Here is a 22068-nt window from a genome sequence, read left to right on the forward strand (position 1 = left end):
AGATCTCTTCAGGTTTGAGGAAATATTTAAGAAAATTAAAGACATTCACAGATAGAGCGCATCATTTGTTGCTCCAAAATATCTAATTATTCTATCTGCTTGTAAATTTTCACCACAAGGCTGAGCGCCGACAGTCCCTTTTATGCCGAACACAGCTGGGARCAAGACAAAAACATTAAGAAAGGGAAGATCCAGTTTGGCCGCTGTTACCCTGGTCTGTCAGAAGGAGCTTTAAACTTCATGAAGAACAGCCTGAATAATAAATCCTGGTGAGTGTCTCTCAGTGTCAGTGATTAGATTGGATTTGTTTATATAAAATATTGATGAGAACACACAGTTTTSATGGGTCAAAAAATGTTTGCAGGGGGAGGCCAACGGCGGCCGAGTGTCTCCAGAACCCGTGGCTGCGCGCCCATCGGGCTCCGCACAAAGTCCGACCCTCCAAAGTGTGCTTCTCCACTGACAAGCTGAGAGATTTCCTCAAGCAGAAAGAGGAGAAACGAGATCAGGTGTGCACAAAACATCAGGGGCCGTTCTTCCAGTGAGGTAAAACAAAACAAACAAACACAAAACCTCTTCAACGTTGTAAACAAAAAAAAAAAAAAACCTCACTGCAATTGTATTTTTTCTGGTGTGACTTTTCTTCTGTTAAACAAAACCAAAGTTAGTTTCATAAAATGAAATATCCTGACTTTGAACGCGTCTTAATGAGTCTCAGTTTGTGAAATCTTTTCGATTTGGTTTTGATGGAAACATTTCAGGGATTAGTTAGGACTTCACATTGATGCATGAGTTGACAGGTTCTGGTTGCTCTCAAAGTGATTTACTGCCTTCATCTGCTGAAACGTTACACAGACTCACGTTTGATCTTACATATAATATCTGTTTTTTGTGTGTTTTAAGGAAACTACCRAAAATTTCAGAAATGTATTCCAAACTTTATTACTCATAAGTTTGCAATGAATAAATAGAACAGCGTGTGTTTTGTGAATGATCTCCTGTCTTGAAGTKAATKGAAAAAAAATAAAAATGACACTWGATGTGCTTTSTTAATGTCCCCAATCTCTTTATTTATCCACATTTCTATATAAACATGTRATATTGAACATCAATGGAAATCTACAAAATACAAAGTCTTCTCTGTCCAGGAAGGCTTTAGTTATTTAATATTAGTGTTGAGCAAAAGTACTATATGCATAAATACAGTTTTCAGTGGGTTTCTATGCAATTTATTAAAGTATGACTTCTCCATCCATCCATACATACATCCCATTCCTTACTAGCTGGGTTTTTGCAAGATATATATTTCAAAGACTGACTACAGTGAAAATATCTCCCATCAATTAATTGTGAACATTCATGCTTCAAATAGGCTAAAACGCACTGAGAACACTTATACCCTGAACCCTGAATTTGCTATACCAAATAAGTGCCAAAGGTGTTTAATAGAGGCCAGAAAAAAAGTTTCAAATTATACAGTTTTAAGATATTCATACATGTATCTTTCACTAACTACGACACAAATTCTTCCTGAGCAATGAAAACATTTTAACCCAAACTTTTGCATTTCTTTACCTGCATGGAAACAGCACAGGTGCAGAGAAATGTAAAGARAAATAAAAAACAACAACATATTTTCTGCTCTTTTTTTCKGTCGTGTTCGTTCTCTGGGAGAGTTATTCTGATCAGAGTCACAAGCAGCAAAACAAGTGGGTAATTGTTTTTGGTTCATTTGGCCTCCTGGACCTTCTTGATTTCCTGTAAGGGGAGAAATAATAAAATACTGCAACTTATGCAAGAAACACAAACCGATAAAAAGCCACTGTTCTAGGGTTTACATACTTCATCGAGGATTTCTTTSAGCTCCTCATAGGCCTTCTCTAAGTCATCATTGATGATAACAATGTCAAACACTCCAGGCTCTTTACCTAAAAATAATTTCATCTTGTTTAGCCTTTTGTGTTTTTACTTTAAGGTGTTTTATTAGAATTGSGAAGAAACTTACTAAGCTCCATATCGATGCGTGCAGCCTCCAGACGTTTCTCTAAACTCTCCTCCGTCTCTGTCTGCCTGTCTCTCAGACGTTTTTCCTAAAACAGAACATGACATCACCTTTATCATTAAAAACTCCTTCACAAGCCACTTAAAACTKTATTTATTTTGATCCATATACGGCATATACGAATTGCATTACCAGGATCTCCATGGATGGAGGTTGGATGGAGATGTAGATGGGGTCCAGATCAGTCTCTTTAATCCGCTTCACCCCCTGGATATCCACATCGAGGATGCAGATCAGATTCTTAGCTCGTACATCTTCCACAGCAGCTTTACTGAAAGCAAAAATGACAGCKGAGAGATGTAGAACAACCGAGACCACACAGGGAGGTTCTGCTTGTGTTTAAGCAGGTTTTGGGTGCATTTGCGCAGTTTTGCTCTTTACAAAGCCAATGACCAGGGTAAGAGGATCGCTGCATTGATCCAGGCTGCTCAGACTCAGTGAGTGAACGTTATCTTCMGAACAAGGASAGATTAAAGGTGACTCACAAGATGCTAAGCTGCTGTGGTGCTCTTTTTAACTTATAGGTTAAAGCTCCATCTGTCACTTAGGAAATGTGAACCTGTAACTGCTTCATKCTTTTAATAAATCTTCCCTCATTTTTCTTTTAATAACCCCTTCTTCTTGTATCTATGAGTTTTTGCTTTGGCAAGTATCCTTTAAATTTATAATACAAGTTTCCTGTGCTCGAATGAGTCATTATTAAAGGTGCTCAKATTTTAACTCTCGTTCTATTTTTACTCACACATTAAAGGGTCTAAGTGTTGGAGTAGTCCTTTTTTGATAATGAATCCCATCTAAACTTGTTTTGGATTGATGCCCTCCTTGTGTTATTGAGGAACACTTGGMGCTGGATGAGTGAGGGTCAAATCCCAGCCTTTGAGATTTAGCTGATTAACCATCAAACCTGTGTTGGTCAAACAGGGACAGCAGACAGCAGCTGACTTAACAGTTTTCTTATCATATCTGTGCATTAACCAGGATTATTGTCACACATTTATTTGATTTTTACAGAAAAAAAAGTGATTATTTAAAATCATTTGACAGACGTTCTTGAGATGCTACAATATCATTAAMACGATTAATGTTATTGTAATGCTTTTCTTTCCCTCCAGGACTGCCCTGGATGTGATTCCATCTAGATCCCCTAGTGCTGCCCACAGCATGATGCTGCCACCACCACTGCAAATTAGTTGCACTGGCTTCAGTTTAGGGGTATTAAAGTAAACCAGGCTCAATATAAAAGTTCCAAGAAATATACATAAAAAACACATGCATCAATCACATGCATTTCTCCATAAAAAACATATGAGTTTGTAATATGCCAAAGATGCTTTGTAAACATAATGACATAAGTTACCTTGTTCCATACATGTTGCCAGAAAACTCAGCATTCTCAATAAACTCTCCGTTGTCGATGCCTTCCTGCATGGCCTCTCTCGTTGTGAAGTGGTAGTCTGCAAGACGCATCACTGGTTATAATGCTAGATCTGCCGGAAAACACTCTGCTTTTAGAAAATAATACATATAATGCACAACAACCATAGTACAAAGCAACATGGATTACAACCAATTAAAAACAAAATCAGGTGCAAATTAAATTTAATCAATTGAGGCTAAGTTTACAAATGTTTTATTTGTTACTGTAAGCCTGTATCTAAACATTGTTCACTGAGTCAAATATCAATATAAAAAAAAACAATAACGGTGTTCCTTTTTCCATACCAGATCCACTGATCTAAATCTTTCAAGCGTCAAAATCTCTCGGTATCTAAAACCATAAAGTTTCAGAAGTGAGCAAACACATTTCTACCTCTACCACTAATCTTCACATCACATGACAACTAATRCATTTGGAACTGAATACGATCCAAAGGGAAATGACAAGTGAGCTGGAAACAGTAAATATCATTAAAATTGGGGGATGATTAATAATAATTTAAAAAATGATTATTTTTAGCCCAAAGTCAGCTAAATTACAGCTTAAGGAATTCAAGAATAGTCATATATTTAAAATCAGAAAAGGAAAATAATRAGTAAGATATTTTTTTAATTTAAAAACCTTGATCTAGTGGCACTAGTGGTTAGAGCTCACTTCGCTACAGTGGAGGGTGGAACAGTTTTATGGGATGTTGGTAATGGGAATCACTGAAGAGGCATCACAGGGGGCTATTTTCAAAAGCTTTTTACTCCAAAGTGTAAACTGTCTTATCTTGATTCCCGTTCTTTATTACAGTTTGTATAATCATGACCGATTCCCTTATAAATCCAATGACAGCATGCCACGGTGATGAAAGTAACCCCCATCCCTCTATCTTAACAAGCTGTGATGAGGAATCACAGTGATAAAGATCACCTTTATCTTTGTGTTCTGATTCGTTTGGACACGAAAATGAGGTTTCAGAGGAAAAGACGTCTGCTACAGGCAGTAAAGTAGCCCCCAGAAGCATGGGGAGCTTGTTCAGCCCTATGGAGAGAGCAAAAAAGGCACAGAAAGAGGTTTATCCCTTTATATGAAGGGGATTACACAAGGTGACAAAAACTATTTGTGCAGTTCACTTGGGAGTAAGAAGTGTCGTAGTGCTGTTGCAGTAGCGAGGGCAGGGAAGGGAAATCCACTCTTATGACAGCCGTGTAGGTTCAAATTCAAGTCCATGTCTGCCGTGAGTTGTCACTGTGTGTTAGCAAGGTGATGCTAACACAGCGTTAAAACGCTAAAACATCAAACACGTGCCAACTAGGCATGGGCCGGATGCAGGCATCAAGGTGCACTTCAGTTTTAGAGCCCATGGCTTACAGTCTTTTTCATTAAGAGTTTTGTCCTGCTTCATGAAATGCACAACAGCTGATCCTTCCTCCCCATATGTTGTTGCACACTGCTGGTCAGCTGGCTGAATAACAGCAGCTTTTCCATTGCTGACAGGACAGGCAAATTCTGCTTGTTTTTATTACATTCTACAAACGAAGCTAAGGTTTCAATGTTTTTCAAGTAAATAATCTGGTTTATCCCTGGGTTCAGTTTCCACATGCCCAAAGGTGCCTCAAAGAAACAAGTAGAAACATCCTGGTTCTGTTCCCCACCATACGGGTTAGGAAGAAGTTGATAACTGTGTCCCAAATAAGATTGTTTTTTGTGCAAAAAGAGCATATCCATATGTGCCTCAACAGCAACAGACCTTCTAAAGAGACTGGTTGAAGCTGTGTTACATGTAGCACTGTGTTTTTTTTTCTCACTCTCCCCCTCGTGTGTCTTAGCTGTGCAGGTGAGTGCAGCTGTTCCCACTTCACCTAATCAGCATGTAAAGCAGAGTACTTAAACTGTGGGAGTCTGGTTCAGACACAGGCCTGGATTTATTAGGTGTGAGAACCTTATGGGTTTGATCTCACCGGACATCTTCTGTGGACTCTACCAGGTTACTCCATTGCAAGGAGCTTTTTGTGATCAGAAAGGAGTGTGTATTTACTCATTTGAGAAGGAGGGTGAGTGTTTAGTTACTTTTTGTAGGGAAGAACTTATTTTCGGTTGTTAAAATATGTTGGGGTTTTTTTCTGTTTGGTTTTGGTGCTCTCTCATTTTGCTTTCAGGGAGGAATTTTGGTTGACTGCACTGACTTTACTTTTATCTCGGGATTCAATAGATATCTTCTCATTCAAAGAAGAAGCCATTATTCTTGCATTGAGTGCATTGTTATTAAATGCACTCAATGATCTTAATATTTGGAGACAAACCCTGTGATCCGATGAAGCTACTGTTACATTTTGGACAGGTCACCCTTGGAAAAAAGAAATTTTATCTCAAGTGATTCTTGTAAACTAATGGTTGCAAGCCTGAGAACATCATCCCAAATGTGAAGTGTCTCATGTTATGGGATATGCTGATGTAGGACAGATTGGTCCACTCTGTATCTCAGGTATAAAAACAGTTTCTCTGTAATAATGCAGAGTTACAAATTGGTTAAAGGACAACAAAGTCCTTGATTTGGAGTGGTCAACACAAGGCTCTGATAAATTTGTGGGAAGAGCTGAAAGGTTGTGTGTGAGCGAAGCAAACCTGACTCGGTTACACACCAGCTCTGTCAGAGGGAATGGGACAAAATCCCACCAAACTATGGTGAGAAGGAGACCCAAAATGTTTGAAGCAAGCCATACAGTTTAAAAGCCAATTCTACTAAATGACTTCTGAATTTAAAGATAGTTCAGCAAAACTGCAAGAAAATGTAATTATTTATAGCAAATCATTTTGGTAATCCTCATTGACCTGGAATAGGAGCAGTTTAGTCTGGTTTGATCTCAGACAGTGAGGGGAATCGAGGTTGTTCCTTTTTATACAGCACATTAAAATAAATTATTTCTGTCGTGATTTAAAAAAAAAAAAAAAAGTTTAATCATCTCAAGGGAATTGAAGTTGCTCTTTTTTCTTTTCTTTAAATGAAAGGACATTTTATGATGTCACACATTTATATTTTTTACTTTGGTCTAAATACTGTTAATGAAGAAAAAAAATCTTTTTTTTACTTTATTTTATTACTGAAGGTTATTGGATGGTGGGAATCCCATACCGGCCCATGCCTAATGCAGACGCTACAAAAAGTGTCACCTACAAAAGCCATCCTGCAGCCAGAGCCTCCGTACCTTTGCCATCTTCTTCCCCAGGTCGAGGGTTCCTTGTCGTGTCTGAGAAAAGCATGGCATCATTAATAAGCGCTTGCAGATCATCAACCAGATGCTGCAAAGTCCTCAGCTTAATAACAGAATCTGATKAATTAAATAGTCGGCACCGCTTCCTCCTTTGGTTAGACTCATGTTATGGAAGCTAATCATTAATTGGYACACAGACATACGTGACACGCTGAATCCAAACACTCCCTCGTGATCCTTCATCAGCCTCTTCAGCAGGGTGCTCTTCCCTGCCCCAGAGGGACCGCTCAGCACCACGGGCCTCGGTCCTGACATTGTTCCTGAAACACACACCGAATGCTCAGTATTGTCGGTACCACAACAAAATGAATGTGTGGAATGTAGTGTAAATTTCTGATTTTTTTTTTCTTTTTTTTTTTTTTTTTACAGCACTAACAGAAAGCCGGGCTGCACAGTGGCGCAGTTGGTAGAGCTGTTGCCTGGCAGCAAGAAGGTTCTGGGTTCGATTCCTGGCCCCGATCTTTCTGCATGGAGTTTGCATGTTCTCCCTGTGCATGCGTGGGTTTTCTCCAGGTACTCCGGTTTCCTCCCACAGTCCAAAAACATGACTGTTAGGTTAATTTGTCTGTCTAAATTGTCCCTAGGTGTGAGAGTGTGTGTGCATGGTTGTTTGTCCTGTGTGTCTCTGTGTTTCCCTGTGACAGACTGGTGACCTGTTCAGGGTGTACCCTGCCTCTTGTCCGGAACGTTAGCTGGAGATAAGCACCAGCAACCCTCCCGACCCCACTAAGGGACAAGGGTGTAAAGAAAATGGATGGATGGATAATAGCCATGATTTTGAGTTGTGTAAGCGATTTCTCCTCGGCGTTGAAGCTCAGCAGCTATTCCTGTTAGCCGTCCTAAAGTGCACTGAGGTTAATCCTTTGATCCACTGGACTGTCAGGTGGAGCATTTCACACAGAGGGTTAAAAACAAGCTGCTGCTCTGATAATATCCCGATTTCAATCCCTGCTAGCAAACTGCTCGGCGAGAAGAAATTTCTCTTTAATTAAACAATTACTCTATGTCCTAATAGCTGGCCTGTAAGACAGCCAGAGCCTCTGAGGGTAGTAACATCAGGAGTGGCTGTTAATGAAGTCATGATGGGTCAGTCAGCAGGATTAATTAGATCTGGGACAGGTGGCCTATTTACCTGCTGCCTCAAAGAGAGGACGATGTTCCAGGGACACCAAAACAATTAACACACTAACTTAATGACACAGGAGTCTCTGCCTAAGAACATAATATTCTATTATCTCTAACAGGCCGCAATAACTTATTTTAGTTGTTACTGTTATTTAGCTGCTTAATGTTTATTTCTGATGGTAATATAGTGATATCTACTGCGGTATCAGTTATTTTAGTAGATCTATCTCGATAGTTTTTTTTACTGAAAAAAAAACAGTCTAAATTAAAGAAAATTAACAAGCTGGTGATGAACTTAAACAGTAAGCTGTTGCTTTCAACATACTGTAAAATGAAGATTTACTCATGTTATTTCCAGTGACGCATCAAATATGTCAACCCCCAAAACAGTTGTAATTTATCAGTCAATAAATACTGGACAATGTCCTACAGCAGCTATGATTGTGTATATGGTGCAGCACTACTATATATTCTTTTGCCCCTTTACTCCCGTATTTTAGTTTGACTTTAGGTTTAAGGAGTTTGGTAAAAAAGTCCATCTTACCTTTCCTCACTGCGCCTGAATCGTCTGTTCTGCAGAGAGGTTCAGCAACAAGCGATTCTTAAGCCTGGCGTCTTAATGCGCTGAGTGCAATCCCAGTGTGTGTGTGTGTTTGTGTCACACTGGAGCAGCTGTCAGTCTGAATTACCACCATCTCCACTTAGCTCAATGACCAATCACATGTGAGCCCTCTTCGCATAAGATAGGCTAATCTTCAGGAACAAATGATTATTCATTCAGTAGTGCTTTTGCTTGTGAAGCATCAAAATGTTTCCTGGATTGTGGCTTCAAACTCGAACCAAAGGGTTATTTTGCAGACGTGCTTTGGGATTTTGCTACTGCAGATGATTGCTGATGGTAAAGGGAAGCACAGGTGTTACTGACAGACAGGATGCCTTGCTAAACTGGTTATACTGTTTAACTTCTTACATGTCACATTACAACCACAAACCTTAATATGTTTTCTTGGGATTTTACTTGATGGAGCAACACAAAATGCTGCATAATTGTAACATGTAAGGAAAATGACAAATTGTTTTTGAAATGTTATTCAGATGAAAAATTACTAGTTTTGGCCTATTTATTTATGTTCAGCCTGCCAGAGTCAACATTTATTATAATCTCCCTGCAGTTGCAGCTCTACCAGCTTTTCACCTCTAAAGACTGAACCTGCCTGTTTTACTTTGCAAGATGGTTCAGACTCAGATTTGATGGATGGTGATTGGAAACACCATTTTTTTTCCCCCCCAAGTATTGCCACAGATTATCAGTTGGATTTAGGTCTGTACTTTGACTGGGCCATTCTTACACATGAATGTGTTTGTATTGAGACCATTGTATTGTAGCGGTGGTTGCATGTTCAGTCAGTACCCACTGAAATTTTAACCTGCACTTCAGTCTCACATCATTTCCTACGGGTTTTCTCTCTGCTCTGACCAGATTTCTTGTCACTGGTGGAAAAGAAAACATCTCTAGAATGTTACCCTACCACCTGAACTGTGATGATGACCAGCTTGGGATATTGTTTCACCTGACCCAAACCTGCTTTGAGTTGTGTTCCTTTGTCCTTCCAAAGGTTTTGTGTACATCAGCAGAATCCAGACAGGAACTAATACATTTTAGCTTGGATTTACATATTTCCTCATAAATTCAACAGAAACATGAGCTGCACCTATACGTAGCAATCACGTTGAGAACTTTTTGGAGGCTTAAGCTGGTAACATGGGTTTAGTTTGGAGACCTGAAGTCAGATGTTTCTCATTCCAAGTTTCCTTAATGGTATATTTTCAAATGTTGAGTTGTGAAAATCTTTATCTGTTTACGTACTGGGCTCAAACGTTTAGGTGTCAGGCCACGGTTGGTCTCAAAGGCTCAAAATAGCAAAGGTTTAAGGTTCCTCACCTCCATATGTGCTGCATTAGTCTCTGGCTAATCCTGCTCGACTCACTTCTTAAAGGGAAACCGCCCCACATCCAGTTATCCTTACAGGGGAAGGCTGACAAATATCTGCCTTTCAAATTATTTATAAACACAAAAACAAGTGTTTGATGCATTTTAATGTAGTAATGTTGATAAAAAGTACATTTAATAAAGTAAATGAAAGAAAAGTGTTGGTAGAGACAAAATGTGACTGATTGAGATGAAATTACAGGGAACATTTGAAACCTAAAGTAGTACAAACAACAAATATAAAAGAAACTAAACAAAGACATTAGTCTGTACAGTAAATACAACCAGACTGTTGTGCTAGTCAACATCATATACACACAGCACTCAATACATACATACACAAAACTATGTACATGTGCTTTCAGTTCATTTGAGTTCAACATTTTCCCCTTTAAACAGACAAAAGATTTTAAAAAAAGATAAATAATTTTTCCCAAAGCATTTGTAATGCCTGAGCTCTCAGCTGATGCTTCATTCTGCAGCACAAAAGTCGACCTGGGAGCAGGTCAGAGGACATTAGTGGATGTTAGTAGTTCATTTAAAAACAGGAGCGCTTGAAGATGAAGGCGGACATTCGGGGCAGACCAGCTGCCCCAACATCACCACCTCTGATTGGCTGAAACTGAAACATTTCCCATTTCGGTTCCTGCAAGCTACAGATAGACCCGCCTCAGGTCTCCGGGCGACGTGATGGTGTTGCACTGAGGACACAACTTCTTTGCTCCCTGAAACAGAAAGAAGTCTTCAGTCCACAAATGTCTCTAGAGTTCATTTTTCTGTTTGTGTGAGTCGGAGGATTTACCAGCGTCCGCAGCCAGCACTCCTCACAGTGGACGTGCCAGCACTGGATGGAAGTGAGCGGTGTTGTGTATGTGTCCTGCAGGCAAATAGAAACACACAGCTGTAGTTTGAAAAGCTGCCACTAGATGTCCTTAAGAAATTAAGAAAAAAGAACACCACGGAGAAACGGGAGACGAGATTTTATTGGAACAAATCATTTTTTGTTATGACCAGCATCATTTAATTTTGAAACGGTCAAAGTAGCTCAGAATTTTGAAGCTTGTAGAAAAGGGGAAATTATTTTATTATCTAGAAGAAAAGAAAATTAGACAAAATATGCTTTTTTTTCTGCAATGAGATGTGTTTTTATTTTTAAGTGGTACGTGGTTTCAGAACCCAGGTATTGTTAGTCTTTGTTTACTAACAATACTTGCACTGTTTGTCATTTTCAAACAGTGCATGAAAATGACATATAAACTGTGATGTGGAATGTTAGGTAATCCAGTCAAGGCAAACTCTTCAAAGTTTTAAATATTTCTGTTATATATCTAGAGTTTTTCATAGGCTTATAAATCTAAACCAGTAGATGACACTTAAATATATGATTAAACAAAAAGCAATATTTATATTCCAGTGAAACACCATGACTAATAATGTAGATTTATAGCCCTAAACACAGGCCCCTGCAGGGACTTCAGCAGTTATGGCGCTGCCGCTCTCCTTCCTTCCTGCATTTCTGCTCTGTTGGTTTAATTTGCCATCATACTCACCATGCAGATGAGGCATTTAAATCTGTCTCCTTTAGACAGCTGTTTCTCCAAATCTCGGATCCGAGCTTTAAGCGCGTCCAGGGTTGTCGGCGTGGAGTCCTCTGAAAGCCTGGAGGCACACACACACACACGCACACACACTCAGAGCTGAGCGCGCTCAGTAACAGCATGGCAGAGCGAAAGGTGCGCAAGTTACGCTGACACTGGAGAGTCATTTATAAAATTGAAGACAGATTAAATTATTCGCTGGCCAACATGGACACTGAGCATGAAATTTAGCAGCAATCACATTGCTGGCATTGGCTGTCTCATTTATCATAGGAAGGAGACAGGGCCTGCGGAGGGGAGGGGTTGTCCTCACACAAACAGACACACAATTACAGGATAGACTGTATGTGCAAACAGACTGTACAGGCGGGACACAATGCATTAAGTGTGATGAAACATGTGTACATGCTTGCATGGTCTGCTAGGACCTTGATGGATGAGATCATCACATTGATACAGTGTTGTATATCATGCTGGGGGGGCAGGCAAGTCAGATCTGATTGAGAACCGAGCTTCCAAAATATGGTTTGCAGAAAGCCATGGTCACACCTGCTCAGCTCTAATTGGCTCCTTCACACCCGAAAATGTTACACTCTGTCTGTTCACCCTGTGCATGCTGGGAAATGGGACAGCACCACCATCAGCTCCCTGGTGAGCGCTAAGCTTGTGTTGCTCTATCATCACTTCGACATAAATCAAGCAGCTTCCTGAGTGCTGCACAACTAAAGAGCAGCAAGTTTTAAATATCCGAGGTGAAAGTTGATGACATGCCGAAAAGCCCGACTTACGGCTCTATCTCTGCGTTCCTGCAGGTTCTGGGAAGACCGGCTACGGTAGTGTCCTGCTTCTCTCCACTGCTTGTGGAGGGACTCCCTGAGAGAAAAAAATAAACAGATAAATGATTTAACACTTTGAAACATTTAAAACACATGACCCAACAATTCAGAAGAAAATCTTCGTAAAAAAAAAAAAAAAATCTAGTACATTATTTCCAGTCGGTGAAACTCACCATCGTTTGACCATTTGGGAAAGTCGAGCTTCAGTCTGGAATCAGGCAGCATGCTGCTGCTGAGACACAACCAGAGCACGTGTTAGAAAGTCAAGCAGCTTTGCAAATAAAATCGCAATGATTAGGGAGCATAGATAGATTTGATTTTATTTTTTATCTGTTTAATGTGAACTGGACATCATCAAGAAAGTTACATACTTTGCCGCCGACTCTTTGGAGCTTTCTGCTGAGCAGGGGATTACATCCGTCTCACTGTATCTGCAGCCGCAGTCAGGAAAACCACACAACTACGGGCAGCATATTTAGAGAACAAATACAAATACTGTCATCAAGGATTAATTCCCCGGACTTAAGACTTTAGCCCTTAGGCACTTTGTAAAAAATTTTAATAATGATTTTTATTTTATTTTTGATTTAATGGTTATTTAAATAAATAAATAAATAAATGCCAGAGAAGGGGATTCTATTTTTAATGCTGCATTAAAACACCTATGTAAAGAAAAAATAAATACATAAAAAGAACCCTCTCTACACAATGTTGATTTATGGTAGTTTAATAGCACATTTAGGTATGTGTATATTTTTTTCACAAAATTATTTAAGTCAGTAAATTTAAAAAAATGTAGGAGATTTAACTTCTTGATGACTAAATGATTGTCTTTTATGTGTTAATAAGTTGTATTTGTTCATCATTTTATGTTAGGATTAATTTAAAGAACCCTGTATCTGGTTCTGCAGATCTTTGTGGGGTTTTTTCTTCATCATATTTCTCACTATAGATGTGGCTGGGGATTCTGGTTAAAGGCAGTGAGCTTCTGTTTATCTGTGGTTATGTAATTTTCTTTTTTTTCAAAGATTTCTTAAATCACACTTTTTCTTTTTCATTTTTTATAATTTATGTGAGGCATATTCTCTTGGTGGTTAAAATTGTTTAAAAATGATTTTTTTTAAAACGGAAACAAAATAGAAAGAAAACATCATTTGCACAGTTTATGAACGAGCATCATGCATCCAAACGTTGAGACACAGACATCCAACAGTCACTCCGTCTGTTTACTTTCCAAATGTTCTCACATCTGTCCAGCACCGGCTGGCAGAAGCCAGAAGTTGACCGCAAAATCAGCACATAGAAAAAGGGGTTATTGCGTGCGTTTTTGCAAATCCTCTAGCTGCAACATGCAAGAAAGGAATTCTAAAAAATAAATAAAAACAGCACGAGTACAAGGATGTTCATGTGTGGTTGTGCATTGAGTATGTTCACGGGTTTCAGAAATGTAATCTGTAATGTCACTGTGTCGCAGCAGATCTATGCTGGTTAACGTACCCAAGTTAAAGGAGTGCAGTAGTTTGCTTCTGTTTATAGCAGGGGAAAAAAAATCTAATGAGACCCAGCTGATGCCATCAAGTTTTGGACTTCACAGCAGTCTTTTTCTTCTTCAGTTCACTGCCTACTCAGACATGTAATCGAATGTTTTTAATATATTTGCATTCAGGGTAAAAGGATACTGCGCTCTGCCGTACTCTAGTGTATCGTCTCCGTCAACGTCCAGGTCTGCGTCGCTGTCCCGACAATCCCTGGAAGTCGTGCTCACCAGTGTCACACCTGCTGAAAGTATTGCCAATATTCACCAAAACAAGGCTGTTTCTCTGCCGTGCGAGGAGATATGTTTCTTTTTTCACAGTTAAAGAGGAAAGGTCATGTCTCGCAGCGAGCCGTGACCTCTCAGCTTTCCTCCCTGCTAAAAGAAACTGTTACTTTTAAGCGAGCCTCCAGGGAACGTTTCCCCACCGTAATCTGGACTGAAAAGTTCAGTGGTTCTTCCACTGTGACTCAGTCACATCATTCACTCTCCACTGAATAAGATCCCACAAGCACACGCACACACACATCTGTGCAAACACAGATCCTTGCATACCTTTAAACCCTATCGCTGTCATCTGCGTCCTTCTCCTCTCGTTCCACTCGTCCTCCACCGGCAGCAGGTCCGACGAAGCCTCCTGCAGCAAGCACAAGCACCAGGCTTCATCATCTGCATGAGTACGCCCGTATGTCTCCCCACCGCCAGCAGCTACGTATCGGCATCTGTGCTTTTACAGCTGGCGGTGTTTTCACATGGATACACAGCGGACTGACAGCGATCCCAATGCCATGTGAACAAACCGACTCAACGGTGTCTCTGCATTCGGACCCCTGACATTCTCTCAACCTGAGATCACCAGGCTACACCATGGATGTACTATTCTCAGATTAGAGAAAAATGTGTTTTATGCCGAGTTGAAAAGAAATTACCTGTCCTTCCTCTGGTTTTCTCCTCTTCAGCTTCCCAATCCTGACTGGAAACAGACAGAAGAAACAAGGAGATTGTGATGAGTTTAGAAATAAACTCCTCACCAACATACTACATTTTTAAATCACAATATTACCAGTAACTTTGTCATTATTTTTTTGAGTAATGTTAAAGACAATTTTTTTTTTTTAAGATTTCAGAGTGTAAAATTATGTTGTTGCATTAAAGTACAGATTTTTTTAAAGCTTTTCATCAAGGTTGCCAATACTATTAAACTTTAATTTTTACTGAGATGCTTCTTCTAAATTTTCACAAAAGATCTTAAGTTTATTTATTAATTTGTCATCTAGAATGACTCTGACCAGAAAATAGATGCAACAGTAATCTATTGATTTTTTTTTTATCAAAACACTCCCAAAAAACCTTTTTTAGGAAAAGGCATATTTCTTTCCCACATTTGAAGGTTGACAGTAACGTGATCGCCCACTGCCACAGTAATGGCATTAATAACATTTAACACACGTGGAATATGATGGGGTTTCAACTTTCATTTGACCTGTTTGAGGAAAGATGCAGGACACAACTTTCAAAATATTTAAAAATGACTTTTCCTTGATGACAGTGAATCAGGCGAGCTGCATAATGTATTCAGCTGTGACATCAGGGCCCTTTTCTGTCATTCCAGCGGACACTGTCCCCGCTGAAAATATTAAAGTTAACACAGCAGAACACCAACAGCACCTCCTCTCCCTCACGCGCTCCCCATCGCATGAGGGGACATTAAGTTTAAGAGCCCTCTAATGCGAGCTGGATGACACCGGGGCCCCAGTAGGACGGGGATCCGGGGCACGGCCGTGACCCGAGAGCCGCCATCCCAGCGCACATAATGAGGGTTAAAGAGATGGTCATAGATGAGGAAGAGCTCATCAAACAAAGAGAGAGTGAGGCTGATTAATCAGCGGAGGAGCACCTCCTCTCTGCTCCCTCCTTCTCGCCTCTCTGACGTGTGTTTAGGAGCTCATTATGCCGTCCGGTTATGAAGTCCAGTAAAGGCTAACAGACCTCGACAGCAGTGGTGTGAGGAGTCGGCCGGGAGCCGGAGCGTCTCCTCCATGGACGATAATAACAAGTATGTTGTGAGTTAAGAGTCACAAAGCTGCGCCTGGCCTCATCTCTGCATCAGGCCTGAGACGATGTCTGCTTATAAAGGATTCCACAAACAAAAGCGATATTTTACCAAAACATTTATGGAGGTTACTCTGTCACTGAATCCAATTTCAGAACCTTTCCGCTCGTTTCTGGCACTTAACCTCATGTTTCTCAGTGTGAGGGCGTCCCAGTTGTTTCTGTGGAGTTGAATGAGGTCTAATTGAAATGACCTTATTGAGTGTTTCAGGAGCACACTTGCTAATGTAAATATTTAAACACATTTTGATGGCACTGGAAGCACTCTAATGTCTAGTTTTAGTGTTTAGATATGTGTAGTGCGGCTGATAATGTATTTTAATTAATATGGAAAATAGCAAATATAAAATATTTATCAATTTGAAAGATTTAACCATCAAAACAACCACTAGAAGTTTAGTTTTATTTGTAAATGATGGTGCTTTTTTGTGTGATTTTCAGTTTTGCACAATGAGCAAAAATAAATAAATAAAGTTTTAATTTCTCTATTAGTGAAGTAATTCTCTGTTTGAAAGACAGCAAGGGAAAAACTAGATTGTTTTTTGTAATAGTCATGAATATTTTTAAATTGGAAGATTAGAATATAAAATATGACATTTTGATTACATACATTATCATAAAATACTGTATGTAAAGATTGTTTAAATCTTTGAAAATCTAAATATACTGTATTTCAACACGCTTCAACACGTGTGTTTCTTTTAAAGTATGAATATATCACTGTTCTTCCTCTGTAGAAGCATAAAATTACTGACATCTGTTCAGATGACCCCCTCAGTAGCCATAAAATCAGGACTGCTCCCCTATTTGTAAAGGCAGAGATGCAAACATGTTTGACTCAAAGACTTTGACTCCTTCCTGTAGTCCGACAAATTTATATTCTCCATTAATTCTCATTTTGATTTTAAACTTGCAAATTAAAAATGGATGTTAGGAATAGTTAATCAATTGTGTTCCCACTTCACCTTCTTCAGTCCAGCTCTTACACCACAGTCTGATTTAGAGGTAGAAGCCACTTCATCTCAGTGGGATCTGTCCAGTCTGAGAGCCACTGAAGGGGGACAAAAGCATCAGATTCTGCCTCTGCTTTTCAATTATTAAAACTTTGGAACGTTTCCTGTTGCTGGAATATATAAAAACAGAATCCAAGTGACTGTGTTCTGCTTATAAATCCTTGAAATGGACTCAGCTTGTTGTTTTCATCAGGCGATCAAATTCAGGACCTCCCTGAGTATTTAGTCTTATGTGGTCTTATGGGTGGTGCTGGGAGAGGGTTAGCTTTATTTTTCTCACAAGTTTCTCCCTCATTTTATGACATAAAATGGCACCCATGCTGACACACACAAACCACAGGCATTTAAGTTGGGTATGTTTACTTAGCAGAAATCATCAGTTTTCTGAGCTTCTTGAAGAGTGTCCCATTCCTCCGTGATGAGGGAGATGAAACCTCCAGGACTCAGCTTCAGTTGATCACAGCATCACTTGATAGCACCGAAATCACTTTATTATTAGTCACTACTGATGTGACTACGTGCTGATAATTTAATTTTGCAAGCAGGCCACTTTTTTAAATGCAAAGTCAGAAAGATGTGTGTTGATCTGCATAAATTAGGAATTGGCTTAATCAACAGTCAAAGCAACCATTAAAAAGCTTTAAACAACTTTAACTGTAAAATAAATAAATAAATAAATAATTAAAATAAAAAGTAAGCTGATATTTCTTTTGCGCACAGTAAGAGAATGGTGAGGGAGGAAAAACAAAATCTCCAAAACTGACTGTGAGAGAACGGAAGCATCGTTTCAGATTCATTTTTAAAGCATCCCTGAGCAAAACCAACCATTTGTAAGAGTTGTATAAGGATCACAAGCAAGAAAAATCCCACCAGCAGCTACTTATCCTCCCCCAGCTTCAGTCTGTAGATCATCGCAGCAGAGATTAATGCAGCAGCTCTTTATTCATGACATTTACAGCTGCAAGTCCATAAAAGCCGCTGTCATTTCAGGGGACACTTAACATCAGCTGAAGGTGTTTTTAATGATCTGGGATCCCGTCGTTGATTATTACTGAGCAATAAAGCCCTGGTTTTATATCTCAGGTAGAGTTCACTCTTTAAAAAAGTTACCTTTGATCGCTGTGTGTTTATAAAGGCTCCATTAAATTTTGTAAGCTGATCAGCTGTAAACCTAATACTAAGGGTGCTAGAAAAGTTGTTCTGGTATTTAAAATTAAAGTAAAATTATACAGAAAATAAAAAAATAAAAAAAAACATGCCGACTTTGTGTGGATCTTTTACAGGAGATATAGGTAAACTGAGTGGTCACTAAACTTATATGAACAACAATTGATCTATGATTTCACGGGGAAAATATTTTAAATATTTACACATTAAATCAGGTTGAAGAATATCGTCCAATATTGTTTTCTCTTAAAATTCTTACTAGCTAAAATCATTATCCAATCTGTCCATATTTACCAGCCAGTCATCTTTGGAAACATTTAGCAACATAATTTGATGGAACACGGTATTCGGCCTGTGCAAAAACATACTTCATGTCACATCCAGGACTCCACATGCAGACGCGAGGGTCGGGGAGGGAGAAAGAAAAAGTGCTTCTCTGTGTTTCTTACCAGCTTGTGTGCAGTCTAGGTGGGCTCCTGCGCTGTGTGGGCGCAGTGGGGCGGATTTGACGTAGCACCTGCACCAGCAGAGGTCGTCGACTGTTAACATATCAAGAGGTCAAAGTTGGAAAGGTTAATAGCTCCTCTGCTCGTGTGGGCGCTAGGCCAGCGGAGATTGTGTGGGAAAAAAGGGGAGATATCTGCACGGGGAGTGAGGGAGGGCTTTAAAAAACTAACACATGACTGAGCGACCGTGTGTGAATAAAGGCAACTCTGATTACTTAAGTCTTTAAATTAGAAGCTACTTAATGCGGCAGACTTTAAACACTGGACTATGTTGGACACAAAGTGACCCTGCAGAGCAGAGAAGCAACATTTAGACCACTTTGCATCAACTTACCATTTAGTCTTGTGTGTCTGTTGGCTCGCACTCTGAGAAACGTCTGCAGCAAACAAGATAAAGTGATTAAGGTCATCACAACAACTTTAACAACTTTATTTTATTTATTTATTTGCAATAAATATGAGAATGTAGAGTTTAGTGTTTGCAGAATATTAAAAACATAGAAAGATTTGCACATAGAACTCTAAAGATAGGGTTGATCAAATATTAGCTTTGCAAATATTGATATGAATTGAGTCACTATCATCCTGGTACATTTATTTGAAATGTTGTATTTTAATCACAGTCATTTAATTGCTCCTATATCTTAAAGTGTGAGTCGCATCATGAAGAGATTGTTTTGTTTGATTAATTTTCCAAAGCATTTTTAAAGCACCAGGCTGAGAAAGTAAGTAAGAGCTCAGCTGTTGATGATGATAAAATCTTAATCTTTTTGAACATTTAACAGCAGAGAAATAAAAAAAACATATATATATATAAGAAGAAAATAAAATGGGAACAGTAATCAAAGATAAAACCTAAATATTCAGGTTAGTGGGGAAAAGTCAAAATTTCAATACATTTTTGGTTCATGTCTCTAATGTGAGGCTTCCAGGACATTTTATAGTTGAAAATTTATTTGATCTATTATTTTTTGTTTTCCATATTTATTTATTTTACTTACGTTTATTGACAATTCAAGTCAAACCACTGTTTCAATTGATTAATTTATGATGTCATTTTCTAAAAGCAGCTATAAAGTCTCTCCAAAGCAAAATATGTTGGTATCATCTGAAAGTATTTTTAATTGCTTTGAGACTTTGCAAATGTCATTTATCCACAGTGTGAACAGTTTTGGATTGTAGAAATTGCTCTGCAGGGAGTTCTTAAATTAAAATGAGTCAGAAATGTACAGAAGTTCTCAGCAGTGCCAAAATGCTTGTGTGAAGCGCAAAACTCTATTTAACTTTAAAACAATTTAAACATTTAATTTGACCCTTACTCTGTACAATTCAACAGGCAAACAAAGAATAATGGAAAAAAAGTTAAAAATAAAATAAAGCTGTGGCAAATGACTGAAAATTTCGGGAAAGAACTAAATAATAAAATATACAACAAATTTCCATCGTCAGAGAAAATGGTCCTGAAAATATTTTCACATCTACAGGAAGCCAATAAATAAAACAAATCCTAACCACTTGACATGCATTGCGTTACTTTTCCAAATGGTACCTGGTATCGGTCTGAGTGCGGTTCCTSAGATGGCCGAGACGGTGAAGTGGGAGAGCCTCCTTCACGCTTGATGTGCAGAGAAAGTGTCAGAGACTGAAATATGAGAGAAGAAATGAAATAAAGCTTCAAGCGGAATGAGAGAGAACTTTTGCAACAAGCTGCTGTCACGCTTATAATAGCATATTTCAAAACATGCCTTTGTGTTAATACTAAGGTGAAGAAATTAAGCTGAATTTGTTACACATCACATGAGTACATTTTATGTCGTTTATGACACGTCTTTTTTTTTTTTTCCCCCATACTGATCGCCTGACCAGCTGGGGCTGAAAGTTTAATTCTCTATCCTCAGTCAATGCCCCAGGTGGTCAAATAATGTTTATCTGAAATCTGAAACCAAATGCAATGTCTTGTCAAGCCAGTCATTTTCAGAATTTGACATGCAAAGCTTTAAGAATATCTGTGCAACATTTTAGTGACGCTGCAGAACATTTGTGGTAAATATTGCATCTCTGAGTTGCGACGCTCGTGCCGCAGAATTTTTCAACACATCAAAAACACATCTGTGGTAAGATGGTTTAGCTGGGGTCAAAATACAATGGCAGCTGGAAGTTGGAGTACTATTAAGTTAAAGCTGCATATCTTCGTGCCGCATTGAGACAAATACACAACAGTGTGACGAGTTGGTTAGGTTTAATGAAGGGATCACATATCTACTGACCTTCGATGTTCTTATGAGTTGGTCGTGCTGCAGTGCAGCGGGGCTAAAGGAGACACAAAAAAAATAAAAGCTTTTATTTTGCCACACAAATAGAAAGACGTCTGTTATGTGCACAGCTTCTAATAAAGTACACAAAGACCACAGGGACTATTTTATCACCAGTACTTTTACAAACTCGTGCATATACATTTGTGTTCAGGTCTGTGTAAGAACTCATTTCAATCCTTCACACTTCACGTCTACCAACACAGATACTGTATGCCCTACTCTCATACACTGTTGCTCTTTTTCTGTCTCACACACACACACATATGCACACATGCAGAGATCCGGAGTGTCCCTGTGGGCAAAGTTCAATTTGAAACCATTACTGTCCATGGAGCGGTCGTTAAGCAGATTTGGAGCGTAATGTCTTTATTGGAGGAATCATTCTTCTGGTTTAAGCAGCAGGTAATGCATGCGTCTAAATTTGAATTTTACACAGCAAGAGCCTCTGTGCGTGTGTATGCGTGTGTGTGTGTTACTGAGTGTGTATAGGCTCAAATCAGCCATTAGAAGGACATTATCATTATAGCCCGTTGTACGAGTTGTCGCCCAGAGGCCCAGGGGGGCTGTGATATGAAATATGTGAGGAACAATGAGGCGGCTTGTAAACACTACACACAGGTGACAAAGAAGATGAGAGATACCAGCGGGGCAGAATAAAGGAGGAGAGGCCTCTAGATACAAAACGTGTCAACATGAGTTATCTCATGGGAGCCGAACAGAGCGGAGACACAGTGATGCAAAACAGACAGAAAAACCATAAACTGATAAATAGACAAAGTGAAAGCTTGGAGGGAAAAGTAGAAGAGTCAGGAGGAGGAGGTACAGATGTGATCCGCAGGAAGGTCAGATGACAAAGTCTTTCATTTTAGTATTCAAGAAAATAATGACTTTAAGTTTATTATAAGACTGCGTTACAGTTTGTTTGTAGTTTAATTAAAATAAAAGTACCTGATCTGTAGCTGGGCGAGTTTGGATAACTCCTGCTCCATGTGATCCTGCAGCTCTCCTGGTCGCAGCACGGCCTGGCAGATTGGACACACCGGGGCCTGGGTGTCGTACAGACCCTTCAACTTACCTGAGGGAAGACAAAGCAGAGACGTTTACCTTCAGGAATA

The 22068-nt window shown here is 39.2% G+C and overlaps 3 protein-coding genes and 1 long non-coding RNA gene across 9 annotated transcripts in view; 2 read left to right on the forward strand and 2 right to left on the reverse strand.

Moving 5' to 3' along the window:
- Nucleotides 1–55, forward strand: part of LOC103464178 (striated muscle preferentially expressed protein kinase-like) — a gene marked incomplete at its 5' end in the record, with an annotated part of 5082 nt that extends 5027 nt beyond the window's left edge. The window contains one exon of the mRNA XM_017304276.1: nucleotides 3–55. Within this exon, the coding sequence (XP_017159765.1) occupies nucleotides 3–55 (53 nt within the window). The remainder of the gene's footprint in view (nucleotides 1–2) is intronic.
- Nucleotides 56–99: 44 nt separating this feature from the next.
- Nucleotides 100–1044, forward strand: LOC108166251 (uncharacterized). The gene is made up of 2 exons (XR_001776552.1): nucleotides 100–269; nucleotides 365–1044. It is a non-coding gene; the product is annotated as an uncharacterized LOC108166251 (long non-coding RNA).
- guk1b (guanylate kinase 1b) lies at nucleotides 1045–8533 on the reverse strand. Of its 3 annotated transcripts, XM_008407979.2 has the most exons (9): nucleotides 8427–8533; nucleotides 6901–7017; nucleotides 6692–6733; nucleotides 4416–4526; nucleotides 3420–3516; nucleotides 2195–2333; nucleotides 2006–2090; nucleotides 1843–1928; nucleotides 1045–1758 (listed from the first exon to the last, which is right to left on the reverse strand). In XM_008407979.2, the coding sequence occupies exons 2-9, from the start codon at nucleotides 7010–7012 to the stop codon at nucleotides 1729–1731; spliced, it is 702 nt and encodes a 233-aa protein (XP_008406201.1). In that variant the 5' UTR covers nucleotides 7013–7017; nucleotides 8427–8533; the 3' UTR covers nucleotides 1045–1728. The 3 variants fall into 3 exon arrangements, with proteins under 3 accessions (XP_008406201.1, XP_008406202.1, XP_008406203.1); XM_008407980.2 differs by lacking the exon at nucleotides 4416–4526; XM_008407981.2 differs by lacking the exon at nucleotides 8427–8533 and having other exon boundaries at nucleotides 6661–6733; nucleotides 6901–6945.
- Nucleotides 8534–9962: 1429 nt separating this feature from the next.
- Nucleotides 9963–22068, reverse strand: part of rnf220b (ring finger protein 220b) — a 35524-nt gene continuing 23418 nt past the window's right edge. Inside the window, exons 3-16 of one of the 4 annotated variants that reach the window (XM_008407975.2) lie at nucleotides 21902–22028; nucleotides 20906–20948; nucleotides 20188–20280; nucleotides 18973–19015; nucleotides 18582–18671; nucleotides 14770–14813; nucleotides 14396–14477; nucleotides 13986–14085; nucleotides 12678–12737; nucleotides 12480–12535; nucleotides 12259–12343; nucleotides 11423–11531; nucleotides 10675–10749; nucleotides 9963–10597 (exon numbers count right to left, since the gene is read on the reverse strand). In XM_008407975.2, coding sequence (XP_008406197.1) covers nucleotides 10526–10597; nucleotides 10675–10749; nucleotides 11423–11531; nucleotides 12259–12343; nucleotides 12480–12535; nucleotides 12678–12737; nucleotides 13986–14085; nucleotides 14396–14477; nucleotides 14770–14813; nucleotides 18582–18671; nucleotides 18973–19015; nucleotides 20188–20280; nucleotides 20906–20948; nucleotides 21902–22028 — 1079 coding nt within the window. In that variant the 3' untranslated portion in view covers nucleotides 9963–10525. Of the gene's footprint in view, nucleotides 10598–10674; nucleotides 10750–11422; nucleotides 11532–12258; nucleotides 12344–12479; nucleotides 12539–12677; nucleotides 12738–13985; nucleotides 14086–14395; nucleotides 14478–14769; nucleotides 14814–18581; nucleotides 18672–18972; nucleotides 19016–20187; nucleotides 20281–20905; nucleotides 20949–21901; nucleotides 22029–22068 lie in introns of all 4 variants that reach the window. The other 3 variants (XM_008407973.2, XM_008407974.2, XM_008407976.2) reach the window with 3 other exon arrangements.

The sequence above is a fragment of the Poecilia reticulata genome, linkage group LG4 (assembly GCF_000633615.1).
Source record: "Poecilia reticulata strain Guanapo linkage group LG4, Guppy_female_1.0+MT, whole genome shotgun sequence".
Classification (NCBI taxonomy): Eukaryota; Metazoa; Chordata; class Actinopteri; order Cyprinodontiformes; family Poeciliidae; genus Poecilia; species Poecilia reticulata.